Source organism: Triturus cristatus, chromosome 5_1 (assembly GCF_964204655.1).
Source record: "Triturus cristatus chromosome 5_1, aTriCri1.1, whole genome shotgun sequence".
Taxonomy (NCBI): domain Eukaryota; kingdom Metazoa; phylum Chordata; class Amphibia; order Caudata; family Salamandridae; genus Triturus; species Triturus cristatus.
Window position 1 is genome coordinate 4,519,530 of NC_140587.1, and position 21,458 is coordinate 4,540,987.

The 21,458-nt window shown below is 50.2% G+C and overlaps 1 protein-coding gene across 3 annotated transcripts in view; it reads left to right on the forward strand.

The window, feature by feature from the left end:
* LOC146829918 (4-galactosyl-N-acetylglucosaminide 3-alpha-L-fucosyltransferase FUT6-like) overlaps nucleotides 1–21,458 on the forward strand; it is a 214,921-nt gene that overhangs the window by 94,289 nt on the left and 99,174 nt on the right. For all 3 annotated transcript variants that reach the window (XM_085604190.1, XM_085604189.1, XM_085604188.1), the window contains one exon: nucleotides 1,650–1,723. In XM_085604190.1, coding sequence (XP_085460316.1) covers nucleotides 1,714–1,723 — 10 coding nt within the window. In that variant the 5' untranslated portion in view covers nucleotides 1,650–1,713. The remainder of the gene's footprint in view (nucleotides 1–1,649; nucleotides 1,724–21,458) is intronic.

Genomic DNA, 21,458 nt, shown 5'->3' on the forward strand with positions numbered 1-21,458 from the left:
GGAGACTCATTGTCGCAGCCGCAGCGACCCAGGGATTTCGGTCGTAGCATTCTCTAGGGTAGGGCGGAAGTGATAAGTCAAATCTAAACCTAATGAGCACATATCTTTCTCTGCTGTTTCTCACCAATGATAAATAAGGCTCCATGTCCTGGGTAGTGGTTAACGTCATATACTTTCAGACGGAGGGTTTCACTCATTCGGACGCCTCTCTTAACAATGTGTTCCGTTCTAAGAAGTGGTCTTTAGCCATTTATAACCCATTTTGAGAACACCCTCAGGATTATGAAATACCTCCACCCTTTCCATCCCCTGAAGTACATCTCTAATACAGTTGAACCAAGGGATTTTAAAGGCATGGTTGAGGCTCAGTTCCTCCTTGGTCCATACCATAACCATCCCAACACAGGGCGTAGGGCTGGCTGGTCACTGAGGTACTTGACTCCCAACTCCTTATACACACAAAACCTTGCGGGACACACAACCTGTGTATGAGGAATTTGTTTTCTATGGTTTGGAGTTGATTGAGAGGCACATAACCCCAGATGTCCCTTCCATTGGATACCTTAGAGATGCACTTAGCCTGATGAATCTTAACTAATGGCTCGAGCTGTCGACTCCCCATTCTAATTGTGAAGCTAAACACAGCTGCGTTAGTCCTGATAAGCTCCTCTTCCTTTGCTGGGATTAAGCGTTTTCAGCTCATGTTGGAGTCGAGCAACACACCCAAATAAGGGAAGGCCCAACCTTTGCAAGGACACGTTTACTCACGCTGAATGTTTTAGATCTTATCGAGGTAAGACCCACCACCATAATAAAAGATTTGGTCAGATTAACGGAGTGGTCCAATTTATTCATTAAAGCATCAAAGGAGTTCAGTAGACTTTGTAGGCCAGTGGCTGTCCTGGCCATCAATACTGCCTCATCTGCGTATGAGAGTACCACGAGTGAGGAAGGGCCGATATGGGAACAATCTACCTTAACTGCTACGAAGCCTGTTCAAGCCCATTTATATGAAGGGAAAATAAGAAAGGGGCAAGTATGCACCTTTGGCAAGCCCCCCTCCTTGTTATAAAACTGTTAGAACATGCCGACTCATTTGTGTATCTAACTAACGCTGTCGTTTTGGCGTGCGGGTCCCATAAGGAATAAACAATATTCAGGTCCACCCTCATTCCAAAAAGAATCCCCCAGAATTTGTTGTGGTTAACTTTGTCATAGGCTGATGTAAGTGTCATGAACTCAATTTGCACTCACTTGATTCCAGCACTCGCAGCAGCAGAATGTTGATTATTCCCGATTCCCTCCACAGGCATTCCCACGAACCTCAACAGAACTTTGGGTCGGGTGAACCCCTGCTGGGGGAAAGGGGTAGGGGACAAAGAAGAGACTGCCTGGCTTATCTTCGGTTCTCCACTCTCTCTCTCTCTTCCTTCTAGTCTTCTCTCCTAGTCTCTCTCTCTTTACGTAGTGTACTGGAAGACAAATTATAACATTAATAACTTCTAGACTCACTCCTAGGCTCTCTGTAATGAATGTGTGCTGTACTCCTAACTTTCTCACCCTCAAAGCCAAGGACGTTAGCTCATCTTCAAGAAATAAGAATGCTTGGTATCAGTTTGTTGCTAATTATCTTTTTTTTTCTGTTTCAGGAATTTCCGCCAACAGGGATTCAGCCGAACCCGCTGAGGAAAAGTCCGCCGCTACAAGCTGCTCATGAAATTCGGTAAGTATAGGAATAAAGTTATTCATCTTAAACTCCCAAACCTCACTGTCTAACCGACGGAAGATGCAACTGACTCCACTCTGCGCCTAAACTGGCCAATAACTCTAACGACTGTCTCTGACTAACTACGAGGCATATTAACAAGGAACAGGTCAAATTAACGCTAAGGGCGCTTAGCGTTAATTTTTTTAATGCCCGCTATCGCTGGATAATATCGCCTGGTTATCCCGTTATTAACAACGCTAACCGCCTAGGCGATAAAAAATCCAGCGATAGCGGCATTTGGGGAGGTTATCGCTGGTCATGCAGCGATAAAACTACAAGGATAGGGATATCCTTGTTGATAGCTCATGGTGGACTTAGCCATGTAATCCACCTCCCATTGGATTACATGGCTAAGTCTGAAAATTAGCAGACGTAAAAAAGCAGCGTTAACCGTGGTTAGCGCTGCTTTTTTTGTCTCTAACAGGGTTAGCGTGAAGCTTGATATTAGGAGAAATGTCGCTTAGCAACATTTCTCCAAATATTTTGCTCTGGAACGCCCACTTTGCATCTCATTAGAGATGCAAAGAGAAGCGTAGAGTAAAAGGGTGCTAACATGCGATTTTGCATGGTAGCACCCTGTTGTTGATAGGGCGATATTTTTATCTCTGCTTCTTTGGCTTTTAAAGCCAAAAAAGCAGAGATAAAGCCCTTTTTAATATGCCCCTATGAGAGGGGCACAGGTCCTAATGTGAAGGAAGCTTCGGTGAAGTGTGTGGCATGGAACGCTGCCACGGCACTTCACAGCTGCGTCGGTCCTTGAGCTCGCGACCAGACGCGAGTGACTAGACTAGCAATTGTTCTGGCACGCCTCCATCTTGGGCATGATTGTCCAATTGCTCTGCTTCTGGTAACGATTAGCCGTGGTCTCCGATAGGTTAGACCGTAACCCGGGCTTTGTGTCACTGGAGATCCTCAGACGCTAGGAAGTACGTGGGCACTCGCAACCCGGGCCCTGACAGTAAGGTCCATAAAGGCAAGATGAACGGACTTGGATCGGGGTAACTGTGTATTTATTAATTTCCACGTAGAGTTCAGACACTGATCAATTGTGGATTTTCTTGGTCTAAAAATCAAATTGAGAGTTGAGATAACCTTGTTCTCCTCCGCCCAGCAAGGTAGTCTCACCAGTAACACCCACCCTAGAACCTTCACTACACAGTCAGTGAGCGTATTGGGCCTGTAAAACTGCAGGCTATCTTTGTCCCCCCTTTTGAAAACAGGCCATATATCCTCTGTGGACCAAGAGGAAGGGGGGCCCTCCCTGACACCCGCATTCAGCATCAGTCTTAATGCGTGACCCCAAATTTCCACACTGCCAATAAACAGGCCCGGGGGGCTCCGTCAGGTCCCGGGACCTTCTGTCTGGTAAGACCCGTGATACCCCGGTTGATTCCCTCTATGGTAAATTCAAGATTCAACCTCCCCCAGGGCGATATCCCCGTTTCACAGGTCTCAGAGGGAAGTGATCAATTATATATTCTTTCAAAGTGTGTATGTGACCCATTGACTAGTGGTGATGTGGTGACATGAGCAAGGGTGTTATCCTGTGCACGGATGGTTAATAATACGACCAAAAGCAGAGTTATTTTTCCAGGCACTCACTTGTGTGAGATCATCCCAGGCTGTGTCCCTCGGTGCCTTTTTACGCCTGTGGAGTTCCTCCTAATATATTTGCCGGCTGATGGCTGCCCGCTCGCTATCTCTGGGTATCATTTTCAGGACAAGTTTTAATTTCCATAGAACAGCTTGAGTCAAACCACTTTCGAGCGGGGAGAGTGGATTTACTCTCTGGAGAACGTAAGATTACAGCTACCTTTTTAGAAATGCTCCCAAAGGCAAATAAATCACCTGGTCTGGAGCGCTAAGATCAAGACAGGGTGAAAAGTCCTGGGCACAGCTATGGAGCAATGTGTATTTAACACGCTGAGGATCGACCATGGACCATCTCAGACGTCTGTCCTAGCAATGCGGCAATAGCTCACCTGGGACCCCTTCCGTTCTAATGATAGGTGGACGCAACAGACCCCAGGGCACGAGAGAGCGAGTTACGATCACTATGCACACTACGAGAAATATTATATTTTTAAATCATGAGGTACAATGGGGCAGAGATAAAGATATGTGTGTATCTGTAGTGTCTGTTACTTTTCCCTAGCTAAGTGCATACTACCTAATTTGAGGACTGTGGGACTTATTTATGAGGCCTTGCATCACTTTTGCACCAACGGTGCGTCACTGGCGTGAAAAATGCGCCATATTGCTCCATGTTTACAAAGTGGTGCCTCGGGGTAGATGCGTCACTTTGCAAACCCCTGTGCCACATTATTCCTGCGCCAGGTATAATGTATGCCGGGTGGGCGTTTTGATGCAAGTAAGCCTCGTAGAAGTGGCGCACCACTTCTAGGGCGCAAATATCCTGCCTCACAGCAGGTGTAAGACTGACGCAGGCCCTTTCCATGGGACTTGCCCATGTGTAATGACCCATTGCTGGAGTTGCATCACTTTCATGACACACTCCAGCAATGCGTCACTTTTGCGCCTACAGATACATCAGAAATACTGACGTATCTGTAACTCCTTGCGAGATGATGCGTCAAACTGTAAATATGACGCATCATTGGTGTCGCATGGAGGGCGCAGTGAAAAGTGACGCATCGCTGCTTTCACGCAGCGATGCGTCACTTTTCATAAAGGAGGCCTTTGTTTTTACAGCAGGAGACCCCCCCTTGTAGGAAGCCAAATAACAGAAGTACAGCAATGAGAGCCAGCATCATTGACGGGAATAGTTTGGATTCCCATAGGGGGATCCACAAAAAGACACTATGCAGCCAGTCCTGCCCCGGGGCACCTCCCTTCTTCTTCATGTCGACTTGCAAGCACTGTAGTTCTTGGATGGCAAGAGTTAATGCCCCATTAGTGGACATTTTACCTTCCTTTTTTAGGTCTCGCCTGACCCAGCGCATGCGCTGGTCTGGCGAGACTTTTTGGGAGGGCTCCAAAAAGTGCTACCAGGCCAGCTTAGACCTACAGAGCATGTGTGCGGGTGCGCGTGCCGCGCTTGACCGCGATTACTTTCACTTTCGCGGTCGCACGGCCGCTTTGATGTTTAATCGCGATCACTTTCGCGGCCACACAGCTGCTTGTTCTTGGTTCTGTTGGGATGCCTGATGTGCACAAACCCGATTTGCCCTCAAGATCGTCAGTACATTAACCACTTCCTCCACTGTTTGGGTTGTAAGCAAGTAAACACCACCAAGTTCTGCATAACAACAGGTACACGCACACCATGGGGGCTGTTTGTATACATATTCACACCATATTGCATTAGAGATAGGTGCTACAACTGTAAACTGACTTTGCCTTCTCGAGAAAAGTTATTGAAGTGGTTATAATATGGGGATGTTCTTAACAAGTGACCTGCAACACACAGGCTCTTCAACGCCAAGCGTACCAGAGGGAATCAAATGTCACCATTTGCGTCTCAACGTTGTGTTATACCGTCCGATGAATTTGAGCATGCCAAACTCCACGATGAGAGCTTTAGGACGGGCGGCGCTTTCAAAAGACGGAGTTTTCGTTCATTAGGGGAACCAAATGTAACTGCCAGGGCGCTGTTAGACAAGCATCTGTCCTAAGTCTCTCTAACCCTCTGCTCTTGGCCCCGGTCCTTCACTTGCCTGTGCCTGCTTATTCCTGGGGTGGTACAGGATGCCTCATTCTTTCTGTGTGCGACTGTGCGTGGCTGCTCTTGTACTACAGCAGCAAGACTCTCACCTTCAGGTATTCCTCAGTGCATACGACATCGGCTTTGCCTGCTCTGACGCCTTTTCGGGGCACAGATATATAAACCACAGAATCAGTCTGCTCCCACGAGTGATCTTTCACGGCCAACGGCATCTCGAGACCCTCGGCGCAGTTTACACTCCGTGGATAAGCACGCTTTCTTCTGTTACTAACGAGAGCTACCCTGTTTCCGGTTCACTGTAGTTGTGCTTCCAGGCCCACCGTTAATAGATTGGACATCTTAGGAAATGCTGCCGACCGCGGCCCCCGCAGGGGGCCACTAGAGTGGTCGGCGCCCTAGTGTCGCCTGGGCACCGGTCACCCCTCCCTGCCCCCCCCCCACCCTCCTGGGGGGTAGGGACTCTGGCCGGTGTCCCCCTCCTCTTTCACTTCCGGGGCTCCTCTGGGCATAGGGGGAGGCTATATAACCCTCCCCCACCATGCCGGCGACCTCTTGTCGCTTCGCACGCCGCATGTCTGCTGCGTGCCTCGCGGTCGTCCTCCGAGCCTTGGAGGTCGCTTCGCGCGCCGCATTTTATGCAGCCTTGATGCCGTTTCCGACGTGTCACTGGGAGCTGCTTTTGCGCGGTGAGTGATGATTCCGCCCCCCACCCCACGAGGCTGGGCCCGGCTGCGGCCATTCGCCAGTGGGGAGGGAAGGACAGCTCACAGGGGCTACGGCTGCGGCACCCCTCCCCTGGTCGAGGTCAGCACTGTGCTGACCGGGGAAGGGGCATAGAGGGGAGGCCTGTAGTGTTGTAAGGGCCGGGACCCGGCCTGATTTGGGCCCTTGGGTTCTGCGGGGTTTCTTGGTGAGTGGCCCTGATGCCTGCTGGCCCTCCTGCTTTGGCGTGGGTGCTGCTCAGCTATCCGTGGGTTGCAGGGCTCGTCCGGGGATCCAGTGCCTCAGGGAAATCGCAGCAGCCTCAGGGTGGGGGCCGAACATGCTGGGGGGTCGTACAGGTTCTCATGCTGTTGGGCATTCCCATTGGGGGGAAGGCTGGCTGCATGGCCCCTTCAAGTTACCTCACCGGGGCCCGCGTGGGCATGCGGTGAGGTGCAGGCATCATGCAGGCTACCCCCACGCTTGTCCGAGTGGCTATGCCCCGGCCCGCGGGTGGCCAGTCATGTGTGGCCTGCAGTTCATCTTGGTCCGTGTGGGCCTGCGGCAAGTTGCGGGCCGTGTGCAGGCTCCTTCTGCTTTTGCCCGGTGTCGCTTGGGCTTCGTAACACGGGGGTCAGTTGTGAGGTGCGTGCCTGGCAGGCTCCTCCCACGTTTGCCTGGTTTTCCCTCCTGCAGGAGGGTCGGCGGCAGGGCCTCCACCCATAGGTGAGAGGAAGTCAGGTCAGCTGTAATATTTTGTATATATATTGTACTCACCGGGGCTCCCTGGTGGGTAAAGAGCGAGGCGAGGGGAGCCCCTCCCTGTTCCCGGTCCCTTTCCAAGTCTTGGCCGGGGGAAGTGACTCCTTCGCGGAATTTCCTATCCTCGGCTTCGGAAAAGTGAGCACGTTGATCCCATCTTGGGTGGAGTAAAGCAGCCCGTGCTGCTGCGACCGCTGGCCGCTAAGAGACTGCAGCTGAGGGAGCCTAGGCCCCGGACTGAGGGGCGGGACTGCGGCGACCGGGCTCTCTCCGAGTCCTCCTTTACCCGGGCGTTGTGGTGCCGGGTGGATCCGGGGAAGCTTGGGGAGGGCGGAAGCGCGTGGCTCCCCCTTCCCCCGTGCGATGCTCACTGGCATCCACCGCGCAGTCTCCTGTTGCCTCAGTGTCCCTGGTGCGAGCTCCTCGGCCATCGTGGGTGCAGGAGTAGAACTAGGCTCGGGAGGGGCATGGTTGCTGCGCGGTGTCCCCGGACACGCTGGTGAAACGCCCCCCGCTGGTTTGCTTGGTCTCCGAATGGAGGCATGGGTTCTAATTAAACACTGACATCATTATTTACCGTGGGAGGCACGTCGGTGTCGCCTGGAAAGGGAGTCCCGTTGCGCTTTCCACCCCCCCCCCCCCAATCACGCTTGATAGGGGCATTGCGGCCTGGTTTCCCGAGAAAGCGGGGCTGCCTGCATGCTGGCCAGGCCAAAAACGGGACCCGCAGGCCCCTTTCTAACGCCTCACGGGCAGGAACGGCACAGCGCTCGGGGTCTCCCCACTGTCTGGCGGTAATTGCTCATGAGTACTTGTGAAGTGGGTTCCGGCCGCCCTTGCACAAGAGTGAGGCCGAGTGGCGGCACTGCAGGATTCTCGGTGTGGTTTACCACCATCCTCGCCGAGGCGTCGCGCCCGCCCGCGGCGTCGCGTTCCTTGGTCGGAAGTACCGCGACGTCATGCAGAGCGAAGAGTCACGGGTGACACAATGTCGGTAGTTTTATTGTGCCACTTGCCTTGCGAAGTACTTTGAATTGCGCTGAATAATGTGAGAGCTAAAGAGACAGAGGTCCCATTTTCAGTTTTCTTGTTTCTGTTCAGTCATTTTGAAATCAGGGGACCGACTAACAATGAAAGGCAGGGGCCACCAAACGATCGGACCTCACATGGTAGGCCTACGCTCAACTCCTGATATCTGAGATATGTGTACAGCGAGTGCCCACATCTAGGTGCCAAATTTCCTTTTATTGTACACAATTCAATATGCTTCCGGGCCGTACCGGCAGACCACGAGACACAGCAAGGAACTGTAAAGTGAATCGATGTGTTGCCATGGCAGGACATTTAGTTTCACGGAGTAGCATCGCAGTTGAGGCTTTTCGGCTTTGCTTTATAGGCATGCTGTTGAGTATCCTCCTTTAAGCTCCCCCCCCCCCCCCTCCTCTCTCCGTCCCACCTCGCGGGGATGCCCGCGCGCTACTTACTCTGCCCCTGCTGCACACCCTGTGGTCCGGCCCCACAGGAGGACCGCCGGCCTCGGTGCTAGTCTGTGCAGCTGTGTTTGTGGCCCAAAGCGGGGGCAGAGTTGAGAGGAATTTCAGCCAGCCTCTCCCCGATCAGGTGACCCCAACTCCGGCGCGCGGTGAGTGGGCTGGCTGTGCTTCGCATCCCCAAGCAAAGAGGTTGACTTCAGGCGCATAGTACCGAATCGAGGTGTCCGCCCGCGATCTGGTTCGGCCAGAGGTGTCGGTACACACATGTGCGGCCTGCGGGTCACGGGTTCGAGCCCCGATGGGCCAAGGTAGAATTGCACCCCACCAGCCAAATCGCACCGTGCGCACGCTCACAGATGTGGCCCCGGCGGCCTGGGGGCGGGGGGTGCAGCGAGCGGCGCTATGCAGAGGACTTCGTCCAGCGAGCCAGCATGCGGGGAGATTGCCAGGAGAGCCCTTGGGCCCTCCCCGGCCCCACAGACAAGCTGCTTTCGCCCAGCTTTACCATGCTGGGGCGGCTTTGGAAGTGCGGGGTGCCCGGTTCAGTGAACCGCGGCAACCTCGGTTGAATAGTCACGGTGTGGCGGGAAGCAAGGTCGAGGCAGCTGAGTGATATTAATCACCACCGAACCTATGCCATGAGTGGATCCCAACAGGGCCTATTCAGACTCGCATCTTGCGGAAGGCTGTAGGGAGGGACTATGTTGGGTAACCATTACGCACCGGAATTAGACCCTGTGGGTGTATGTTGCGGCGAGCCCGGCTGTGCTCTGATACGCCGGGAGTTACGATGAGGCGCACATGGCGGGTGGTGACCTCTCCTTGCTAATAGCCTGCGGCCTGCCGGATAACCGTATTACTGGGACGCACGAGTCAGGCAGCCCCGACACCCCATGTCGAGTTCTCCCCCGACAAACGCAGCGCTAGGCCTGCACACCCTGCCAGCTACTTAGCCGTAGCAAATGGCGAGGCGAGTTTTCAGCACGCAGCAATGGGGGTTCAGATCATTGAGATCTTGGGGCGCACATGGCTGCTCGCTGGCACCGGAGGCAACAAGCTCCATACCGCCTGTTACGATGGTGAAGGTGCGGGGTCACGGCACAGGAAGGCCCACACCTGCCGCTCCAATGTTGACCGGCAAGCTGGACATAACACAGCAGGGGCATTTACAGTCACAAATTTGAGAAATTTAGCTCTTATGTGTGAAAATTCTTGGGGCGCAAATCTAGCACACAATTTGTAGTCACTGCAACAATGCCCAACAGCCTGGAATCCTGGGCAAACCACTCAACCTCCCGTGCCTTACAATATGTAAGGTCCTCAGGTTACGGAAACGGTGCTCATGTAGAGTGCTGCTCGGTGACCCGACGCCTCTGGTCGCAGATCGCGCCATATAAAAACTCTTTATAGAATTTAAGAAAACAAATAGTCGTAGTCCAGCCCTGTGGGATACTAAGATCCAGTGACTCAGCTGCCCACAGGAAAGGCAGTGCCAGCACACAGTGGATACAGGCTACCGATAACATGCAGGGGTACTTATGGTTCCAGTCAGGGACCTCAATGTGTGCTGCAATTTTGCACTGGCCCTTCGCCAAAGTGCAAAGTGAGACTAAAGGCAGCTACTTTGGCTCTGGTGCATTTAACAGGGCATTTTAAGGTTTGAGGCAGGAATGCCTACTTGCGTACTACAGCACAGGCGGTAGTATTAGCAGCTGCTCTTGGTAAACACTTAATTGAGGGCCCCTGTTTGGGAGCAGCGTTGGTTTTGATAAAGCCTAGCACCCCTTTTATGCCCACATAAGGGAAGGTACTGACAGTACACGGGCACACCCTTCCAATTTCTAAAAATGAGTTTGCATACAATATTCAGGGTGGAGGCGCGTTTTCAACATGGTTACAGAGCAGCAGCTCACTACTAGTACAGAAATAATAGGTGACCCTCCCACTTAGCATACAGGAGGTTCTGTTTACCAGCGAAACCTGCTAGTGATGGTAAGTGGGAACACATGGCCTAAGCTGCGCAGGGGGAAGCTGTGCAGGTAGGCATACCGGGGTCATTAAAGTGAAGCGCTGTGGGGCGGTATTGAGACCATTGACGTTAGTTTGCTCCCACAGGTGAGAGGATCGAACAGAAACCAGTTCTTGGTTGGCACCAACGGGATAAAGGACTGCGTCCTTTGCAGGCACAAGGAGTGGGTAACCAGCGGGTGGCTACAGACAATTAGGGGGCCATCCACGATGGGGGTAATTCAACGGGTGGTCCAAGCAGACTCATGCATCATAGGTTTAAAGCATTCAAGAAGGATATTAAGGGACCAATTTGAACATGCCCCGCCACCCTAAAGGCGTCGATTGTTCTCAGGACTGCAGCTTTGCGAGTACAAACTCCGGGAGCTGCCCCGATCCACTGGTCTTCGGTTAATAAGCTTTCATGGCTGCAGCTCCAAGGTTTTCAATTTTTGTTAGGTTCAGGGATGGCTCTCCACCAGCCAGGTCACATGACCGCAGATTATGCGAAGGCAGGTAATGAAAGCACCTTATGTTAGTCAGCGCCGGATACCACTGGGCGAAGGTATTCAATTAGTCAGAAGTGGAAATGTGAAAAATGTTGTTCCCACCAGCACAGGAGCTTTATGAATGGGTGCCGTCATCCGCCAGGCTGGGAAGATGTGGTTAGAGCACGACTGCCCACAACTACCTGTACAGTTAGCTTCCCTATTTCAGAAGGGGCAAGTGTTGAGTATGTTACTCTCTGTCCTCTTATCCAAGTACGTGGCTAACTTCTTGGCATGTTGGGATACTGTAGCAAAAGGGTTCTGGGACACGTAGGCTGGGTGGGGGACGTACTCGAAATCTGTTCTTATGCCCGGCGTCTGCCGGCCGTGCCACTGGTTAACAGCCCTCGGTGGGAAGTAGAATTGCACTCGCACTCTGGTAGTTACAACCCAAAGAGAGGCGCTGCGAAACGCTGAGCGGCATCCGGCACGAGGGCCTTATTCAAACATCGGCTGGCACCAAATAGACGAATACCATGTACTTGGGCGGGGCCTCCCTCTGCAACCAGGGGTAGGTTTTGGGTCGCCCCAGTAAGACATAATTACCCACGCTTTAGCCAGGACGGCATGCGGGTGGTGGTCGTGCCATCTAACAGGGGTGCTGCGGCGGATAAAAGTTAGTAAACGCTGCGTTAGAGCCCATTGGCAACAGGGTATCAATGTCCTGGCATTACCTTTATTCTGGAAAAGGGCAAGTAGTTGCACAGAAGGTTCCCCGTCGGTCTCCTACAGGCTTGCCTGCCCCCTGGGTTCTCCTGATAGGGGCTGAAGATTGGAAGGGGCACCTTCGGTGAACAGTATCACTAACACATGGATAGTCAACGCCGGGCTAGATATACCATGAAGTGCATGATTACTACTTTGGTTTTCCATAAGTTTGGGGGGTCAAACTAGGTTGGAGCTTTAAATCCACAGTCCTTAGGAAGCACCTAGCATTCCCCCAATCCAAGTAAGGGCAGTTGGCGATAGATCAGTAACAGCAAGGCGGGTAACAGACACCGGCTGGTCAGGCCTCTCGCTAAGTAGATAGGTGGAATATATATGTCTCTGGGCCTCACAGCGGGGCGGTCCCATCGCAGGGTACGCACAGGTGAAAACGGTGTGCTTCTCTAGGTTCTCATGACCAATACGGTTTGTGGTAGCACACTAAGCTGATTGTTTTACGTCAGTCTGGGCCGCATTTACACAGCCCAGTAAGAGCACTTCAGCTGGGGGAAGCCAGGCCCATTTAGAGCCACGCCTGGGGGGAAATGCGGGGCTCCCTATGGTTCCCATGACCTAGGCGGTGTGTGGTATCGTCTGCACCAAATGTTAGGCACCATAGTACAGACAGTGCGCCCTGTATTAAATCAGACAGATTCTCCATGCGGGTATGCCTAGGGGGCTCCACCAGAGGGAGCTGAGCGGATGAAATTCCCTACAGGGAGAAGGGTGCAGGGCAAGTGCTGGAGGGCAGCCTTGCTCATTGTCGCAGTACGCCTAGTCATGGACATTCCTGTGCGCCTTCATTTGGCATGCACAAGGACCGTTCAAAGGGTTAAGTATAATCCTCCTTGCCATAATAGCCAAAGCGGGCAGGTGGGTCGGGGAGCATCACCTAGCAAGTGGGCTGCTGTCCCATAGATGGGCACGCTGGTGTTCAGACACATTCGGCGCTAGAAGGATGGCAGCTAGGTGAGATCAGCAAATAGATGGGGTTTTGTGAGCCTGGGAGTCGGCATCGCCCCCGCCCAGACTTGGCTCGGGACTGAGGCAAGTGAAGCAGTGGAACTTTCCCTCATGGGGGTGGATAGTTCTTGGCACAACTTCCCAGGCCCAACGGGTCTTTTGTTTCATCAGACACTATCTGCCCCAGGCTAGCGTCAAGGGCTTTGGGGTATAGATGGGGCCATCTATAACCAGAGGGATGGTTCTCTTTCATCTAGATTGTAGGAAGTTCCAGACAGGAGAAGTGGCAGGTAAGACGATAGCTGCTTTGGTGGGGGGGGGCTCTGGTGGCGATGGTGGCTGCCTCCAGAGCTGTGGCGGAGTTACAGGGTGATCTGGAAGCAGGCCGGTACCAAGGGTACCTCTGGGCGGCACCATAGGGGGTGCCAGAGCCAAATCCGAGGAGCCTCATGGGAGGGTCCCGGAAGCCGTGTCGGCGCCCCTCTAGTCCTTTGGGCGGTTGTGGGCCTGAACAACCGGGGGGTTTGCTATGCTACGCTCCGCCCCGGGAAGGGGCGTGAGTAGAAGTTACCAACGGTCAAGTGATCCTGGAAGAGAATCACTTGGACGGCAGCATAGGCGGGGTCCGCCCCAGTGCTGCCCGGCTCATCAGGCGGGCAGGCGGCCCAGTTGGTTGCCTGCCCTTGGATCGCCCGTAAGATAACCCACCTATTACATAACGGTGTATGTAATAAACCTGCAGCATTTTGTACCCAATCAAACAGTCTGAGTGTGTGTTATTATTGGGTAATGTATTTTGTTGGAGGGGGGACTGATGGGTGCCAATGGCGATACTAGTGACGGAGTTTGAACTCGAGAACTCTGGCTCGGTATATAGAGTTCAAGCGAACTACACGACCCTGTGCTGGAAATTAGAAATATGCATAGCAGGAACCAATTAAGAGAAGTGAAAAGGGGGTGAAGTCATGAGGGGGAGGATGTGGTCCGTCGGCTAGACTGCCGGCTGGAAACCAGGGTTCGAGCCTTGGGGTCGCGTCCACAGCCTGTGATTCTGGGCAAATCACATCATCTCCCCGTGCCTGGATGTGTAATGTAAATACGGTGCTCATGTAAAGCGCTCCGATACCTTCGGGTCGAGTTCGCGCTATATAAAAGATGCAAAAAAATAACAATATGAGAAACGAGTTTGGCTGTCCACCTACACAATATTTCTTGAAAAATACGACACAAAGAAATTGGCAACAAGATCAAACGTGATAATAAATCTGTTCTAGATTAATCCGTCACCAAGAGACTGCCCTTCGAAATATGGCACCTGCTGCAAAGATCTTTGTGTTGGGTAATAACGGTTGGATCACTGGTGGATATTGCACGTCCACCAAAGATCTGTATTTGTCTAGTCGCAGTTTTGACTCAAAGTGACATGGAGGATTGATGTGGCAGCTGCAACGCACACTGTTTAACAGGCACATCCCAGATTTGTATTTCATAAAGAGCGTTACTGCTTTTGTCGCGGAGATCCTTCTGTTACTTGTAGTTTGTAAGTTGAAGTGCTTCTAACATCGCGAAGTGAACTTATTTTCATGCATTCTGGAGCTTTATGAACACCACCACAACATTGCTCACAATGTGCCGATGCCGGCAGTCTGTAATAGCATCTGTTGCCAGTGAGCGCTCAATGCTCAGCAGTCCGCTTCAAGCTGCTGACGTGCTCACAGCGTGGACGCTGCGCTGGCTGCTACGTCATCGTCATTTCTGCCTCTTGAGCTGCAAAGTGGTTCATTTTACAGACTGAGTCATTTGAAGGACCAACTCCCCAGTGTAGCGAGAGTCACTCTGGCCCTGCTGTGAGTGTTGCAGAAGAAGCGATCCTCGCAGAAGCTGAATTAAACCAAGGGGCATATCAACAAGGGCTTTATCTCTGCTTTTTTGGCTTTAAAAGCCAAAAAAGCAGAGATAAAACTAGCACCCTATCAACAACAGGGTGCTAAGACGCAAATTTGCATGTTAGCACCCTTTTACTCTATGCTTCCCCTTGCATCTCTAATGAGATGCAAAGGGGGCGTTCCAGAGTAAAATAATAGGAGAAATGTCGCTAAGAGACATTTCTCCTATTATCAAGAATATCGCTAACCCTGTTAGAGACAAAAAAAGCAGCGCTAACCGCGGTTAACGCTGCTTTTTTACGTCTGGTATTTTTCTGACTTAGCCATGATATCCTATGGAAGGAGGATATCATGGCTAAGTTTGCCTGTCCCTATCAACAAGGTAACGTGTGATTATCGCTGGGTTTCCAGCGATAATCTCACGTTAGGCAGTTAGCGCTAGGATTTTTATCGCTATTGAGATAAGCTTTGCTAATAGCACGCTATCTCACCGATAAAAATCCACCCTAGCCGGCGATAATTATCCTAGCGCTAAGTGCGCTTTGCGATAATTATCGCCGGTTGTTATTGATATGCTCCTACGTTTCTGACTTCAAGGGGCTTTGTGCTCTCCTGCACAGCTCAGAAACACCCTCTGTGAGCAGGGAACAGACCCTGTACGCGTGGAGTCTCTGACAACAGGGCCAAGGCAAGTTAGTCTACGCATTGGTCCAGTTTTGGGGGCTTAACACACCCCGCTTTTGGGGCTCTCACCTTTAGGCACAGGAAATTAATTGAGTCTGTGAAGGAACCTATTCCTCGTCTTCTCCCTTCACCTCCAATCTGATTTACCAGCGGAATCCGATTCCTCGCTGATCAAAGCCAGAGGGACGCAACTAGAAACAAGCATTGGCATAGCCAATAGGTCTCGCCTTGGGGACCTTATAAGTGTTTAGCCATGCAACGGTTGATGTTGTTGCACCAACGATATTGTGCTGCTGCATAACTAAATACTTATAAGGTCCCAAAAGCGAGACCTATTGGCTATGCCGATGCTTGTCTCTACTAGTTCTAAGTACAGTGGTCCTTAAACACAAAAACGTGTAACACACGTACACAAAAACGATAAACATAGACTCAATCAGTACTATATTTAAAGCTGTCCAGCCGGACAGTGATTTTTTATATTCAAATGCTTTTAAAAAAAAATAATTTTTAACACAAGACAATTAAAGTGGGACACAAGCCTGTATCCAACTTAACGAATAAGACAAACAATGTGTAGCGAAAAAGGCTCCGGCAGAGTGAGTTGTTTGTATGTAGCACAATCTGATGTTACAAACAAAATATGATGGGACACCATTACACATGAGCAATATTTAGTGACAAAGTGTATATGGTGTACATTAAGTCAACGGCGTTTCGATCCTTTTTGAGCATATTAGGATCATCATCAGGACATTTACTATAGCATGCCTGAATACATTTGCCTAATGTCCAATTAGCGACATCACAGATGAGCCACTGGGGCAGGAGCACACCCGGGCTGGAAGTGAGGTGGAGTATGGACCGGATACGGGCATCCACTTTCAAGTACAAGTAATGGAGTGAACCGCGACGCGGTCACATGAAAATTGGTCGGCGGGGTCAGAATTGACCTAATTGAGGCGCCGCTGATACCATGGCCTGCTTGCTGCCGGCATCTATCCTGAAAGCATGCCATGGTATCAGAACGATGATGGATTCAACCCAGATCTGTGACTGGGGGTGAGCGTCTGGAAAGTTTCAGTGCTCCGTCCATCATCTCCTTGTGTTTGCTTTGCTCGCCCTAAATTGGCAGGGTGTGCCCAGACGTTGGTCCATTGCTCAGTTTGGGCCCGATTCACAGAAATAATCTAAATTTACTAATTTTGGAATTCACAGAAGTCATTTAGTCGTAGTAAAGTTAGGATTTTGTCTTAAATCTGTCTTAAGTCTGTCCTTAGTTTGTCTTAAGTTTGTCTTAAGTCTGTCTTAAGTCTGTCTTAAGTCTGTCTTAAGTCAAACTTAAGTCAAACTTAAGAGAAAATCCTAACTTTACAACTACTAAATGCCTTATGTGAATACCAAAAGTAGTAAGTTTAGGATTTTGTCTCAGATTACTTCTGTGAATCGGCCCCACAGCCACTGGATTCAAGCTAGCCTGGCTGATGAGGGCTGTTAGCCTGAAACCAGTCCCAGGAAGCTTGTTTCCGGTCCAGAGAAGACATGGCTTGGCAGTTCGGGCTGGACTGTTCCCATGAAGCACAGGCTCAGACTGATTTGCATATAGCTGTGTCTGAACTGGGGTGATGAAGTGAGCTAAAGAATGATGATGGATTCAACCCAGATCTGTGACTGGGGGTGAGTGTCTGGAAAGTTTCAGCGCTCCGTCCGTCGTCTGCTTGTGTTTGCTTTGTATGACTCATATCAAGCATGGCAACGTGTAAATGTAAAAATGTAAATTGATACTACTCACCCGCAAGGGTCTCAAGGCGCTTGTACGAAAACCGCTGTGGAACCCATCCTGGCTTTCCCTGTGAGGCGTCCACTCCTGGGCACCCCCAAGGTGGAGGCCAGGCATCCTCAGCGTTGTGGGGGCCATTGTGGAGATTAAGCAAGCTATTGCCCAGAGTTGCAGAGTGGGACTCCATGATTGAAATAGGCACCGAGGCGAGAATTATCAGGTCCGTGGAAGTTTTAAACCCAAGACCCGCCGAGGCGGGGAATTGAACCCTGATCCCGGGCTAGCCCTCTGCATCAGGGTCTGCCGCTCTAATCATTGAGCCACACTGTGCACATCGTCTACACGGATTGCCCATTGTTTACATTCTAAAGCTCTTTCCTGGCCTGATTGGAGTTTGAGAGGAATCCTAATATTCGATCAGCTTATAGTAGACGCTGAAATGAAATCTTTTGAGCTTCTTTCTGAAGAATTTGATCTTTCTTTACATCAGGCTTCGAGATACTTCAAACTTCAGCATTGTCCGAAGAGATGTCCTGGTCCTTCCCCTTGGACGCTACAAATTTTCCCGATATTGACTCTTCTTTATACTTGGGGTTGGCATAAAGGTGTCATGTCGGGTCTATATAGTACTCTGATTAACCATGCATACTTGCAGCCGCTTCTTACTGCTCTCCGCGAGAAATGGCAGGAACGCCCACACATTACTATAGACAAAGATACCAGACATGTTGGAAGCCCTGGACAAGGGCACTCGTGAAGCACGACTGAAGTTCGGTCTATTTAAAACTTTACATGATTGCCACTGGACTCCCTCAAGATTACAACGAGCTGGATTATCATCACATTCTAGGAGTTGGAGGTGCTCTGGAACCAATTGTGACCTTTTACATATAGTCTGTGATTGTCTCTTTATAAAACAATTTTGGTTACAATTAAGAGATGCATTATTGGAAATTATTCCTCTTACACCTGCTACTATTTTGCTACATGACCTTAGAAGTTCTCCAAATATTTTGCGACCTCAGAGTTGACTAAACCCCCTCCAAAGAGGATTGGATGGTTTCAATGATACAGACAGCATCGCATGAATATTTAATATACAAGATGCAAGGCCAAGAACAAATATTCCAACAGGTGTGGACCCCCTTTCTTCGAGATTCCTGAAATTCTTTTCCTCTCCTTCTTCTTTCCTTCTCTTTCTTCCTCCTTTTTCCTCTTTCCTCCCTTCTTTTCTTTCTCTTCTTTTCTCCCCCCCCATTCTAACCTTTTATTTCTGAGTAGGGAAATGGTTTAATTTTCCTTTCTATTCTTCCCTTTCATTATTTATTTATCCTTCTGTGTCTCCATTAATCTTTATACTCATCAATTTTCGCAATTATTTATCTGTATATTTATTTATTTATTAACTTATTTATTCATCAATTCATTTTTTTATAATTTATAATTCTTAATCCTCCTGATTCAATCTCAGATGCGCTATAGTACATATTAATGTATGTATTAATCTACAGATTCAAAATACATTTTTTTGTTTTACGATCTATTCTCCCTAAATTCCTTTCATGATTATTATTAATCTGATTTAAAATCTCCTATCACATTTTGCATAATTCTATTCTTTCCATAATTACCTCTCTGTCATTTATTCTATTTCTGCTTTCCCCTTTTCTTGTCTTTCCCTCTTATATATATGTTTTTCCCCTTTTCCTCGTTTTTCCTCTTCTGTATTACATCATATGTATATCCTACTTGTATCATACTGATTTATGATCTATATTTCTGTTTTGTATTTTTTGGGGCATTGTATATTTTTTATCTCCAATAAAAAATTGCGAGAAAAAATAAAATAGGGGCATATCAGCAAGGGCCGACGATAATTATCGCTAAGCGCACTTAGAGCACTTAGGATAATTATCGTCGGCTATCGCTGCTTTGTATCGTGGAGATAGCGTGCTATCAGCAACGCTTATCTCCAAAGCAATATCAATGCAAGCGTTAGCTGGAAAACAGTGTGATTATCGCTGGAAATCAGCGATAATCGCACTGTGACCGGCGATACCTTGCTGATCGGGCAGGGTGGTCTTAGCCATGTAATCCAACTCCCATTGGATATCATGGCTAAATCAGGACTAAAGCAGGCGTAAAGAAAGTAGTGATAACTGTGGTTAGCGCTACTTTTCTTATCGCTATGCTTGTTAGCGATTCCCTTGATAATTGGAGAAATATCGGTTAGCGACATTTCTCCAGTTATTTCGGGAAGGAACGCCCACTTTGCATCTCATTAGAGATGCAAAGCTGGGCGATCAGTAAACAGGCGCTAAGGCATGGATTCACGTGTTAGCCTGTCCATGCTGATAGGGCGATAAAATTAGCGCCGCTTTTCACCCGAAAACGGACGCTAAAGCCACGATCATTTTATTGCCTCGCCTTGCTGATATGCCCCTAAATTCTCTAAGTTTGGAATCTTGTTTAAAACCTCGGGGCTCTACTACTGAACATTTTCGAATTTCAATTCTCTCGTCATTGGAGAACGTCGCACCTTGTGGCCTAAGGTGAACTCAGCATCGCCTAGGGATCCGGCCTCGCCTTTGATGCTGGAGCGCGGGATGGGGGCTATCCTCCCTGGGCTCTGTAGTGTACGCAATAAGTCTTTGCAAAATGGTGTGGCACCTATAGGAAGGAAAAATGCCATGTCTCTTTTAAAAAAAAAACCTTACATCCCAAAAAATCTGAAAACTTTAGGTGCATATGTCTTCTTCCTTTCTTCTCCAAACTAGCTGAAAAGCACATCAAGACGCCGCTGATGAACTCATCTAAGCTCAGAGTTTGCTGCATGAGACCCATCAGGCTTCAGTCCACAGCACAGAGTCTGCGCTCTTACTGGCTCCTGAATCTCTCAGGACGATTGTGGACGGTAATAACACTGCTGCACTGATGATGTCAGACTCAAGGGCAGCTGTGACACGTGCCTCACTGCCTCCCTGTGGAATGGTCGCGGAACTGCATCATAGCTTTGCCTTGGCTGAGCTCTGTCCTCCAGAACCACTCCTTTCACATGGCTCAAAAACCTTTTAAATCAGAGGTCTTCCTGCTGCAGCAGGGGGCGCCACAGGGCTCTGCCCTGAGCCCTATCTTGCTCAATGTTGACAGGCGCCCCTGGCAGAGGTCTTCTTGCTGAAGCAGGGGGCGCCACAGGGCTATGCTTTGGGCCCTATCTTGCTCAATGTTTACAGGCGCCCCTGGCAAAGGTCTTCCTGCTGCAGCAGGGGGCGCCACAGGGCTCTGCCCTGAGCCCTATCTTGCTCAATGTTTACAGGCGCCCCTGGCAGAGGTCTTCCTGCTGCAGCAGGGGGCGCCATAGGGCTCTGCTTTGAGCCCTATCTTGCTCAATGTTTACAGGCGCCCCAGGCAGAGGTCTTCCTGCTGCAGCAGGGGGCGCCACAGGGCTCCGCCTTGTGCCCTATCTTGCTTAATGTTTACAGGCGCCCCTGGCAGAGGTCTTCCTGCTGCAGCAGGGGGCGCCACAGGGCTCTGCCCTGAGCCCTATCTTGCTCAATGTTTACAGGCGCCCCTGGCAGAGGTCTTCCTGCTGCAGCAGGGGGCGCCACAGGGCTCTGCCCTGAGCCCTATCTTGCTCAATGTTTACAGGCGCCCCTGGCAGAGGTCTTCCTGCTGCAGCAGGGGGCACCACAGGGCTCTGATTTGAGCCCTATCTTGCTCAATGTTTACAGATGCCCCTGGCAAAGGTCTTCCTGCTGCAGCAGGGGGCGCCACAGGGCTCTGCTTTGAGCCCTATCTTGCTCAATGTTTACAGGCGCCCCTGGCAGAGGTCTTCCTGTGTGGAAAAGTGGATTTCCCTGGTCAGTTATGTCCCCTATCTTGGACCCCAACGGTTCTATATGCATGTTACAAGTACATGTATGTTCTCTCCAGTTCCAGTTTTGAAGACGCAAATACATGTGCGTCCACCGTCAACATGTTCTCTGTCAGATCCGCCATCAATGGGCTGGATAGTTGATTCCTAAGTAGGAAAGGCCACCGACTTTATATGGCTCAGTTACTCCATTTTTACAGTTCAGGCGAAGTAGGCCCGATTCTGTCCTCAAAGCTTTTCCCTGCTCTCTGTCTCTGACAAGCGTCAGCTTGAGCTCGCATCTGTATCCATGAACTTTGTCCTATTTCCTGTGCAGCTAACGGTGCCTGCCTCGGCCAGTTTAGCCTGTCTGCCAAGAAGCTGTATTTCACCTTCGAATTATCTACTTTGCTCTTCAGCCGATGCATTCCTGTCTAGTGATTTAGGTAAACATTTCCTTTAGCTCTCGTGCAAAGGGCTGTCCTCCTGCAAGTAATTCATAGCCCAGTTGCCATGGAAAGTTTTCTGCCTCTCGCATCTCACATAGACACTTAGACGTTGTGCACGCACACAGTCAGTATAGAATAGATTCTGTTCGAAGTCCTTCAGTCCTTCCTTGTGG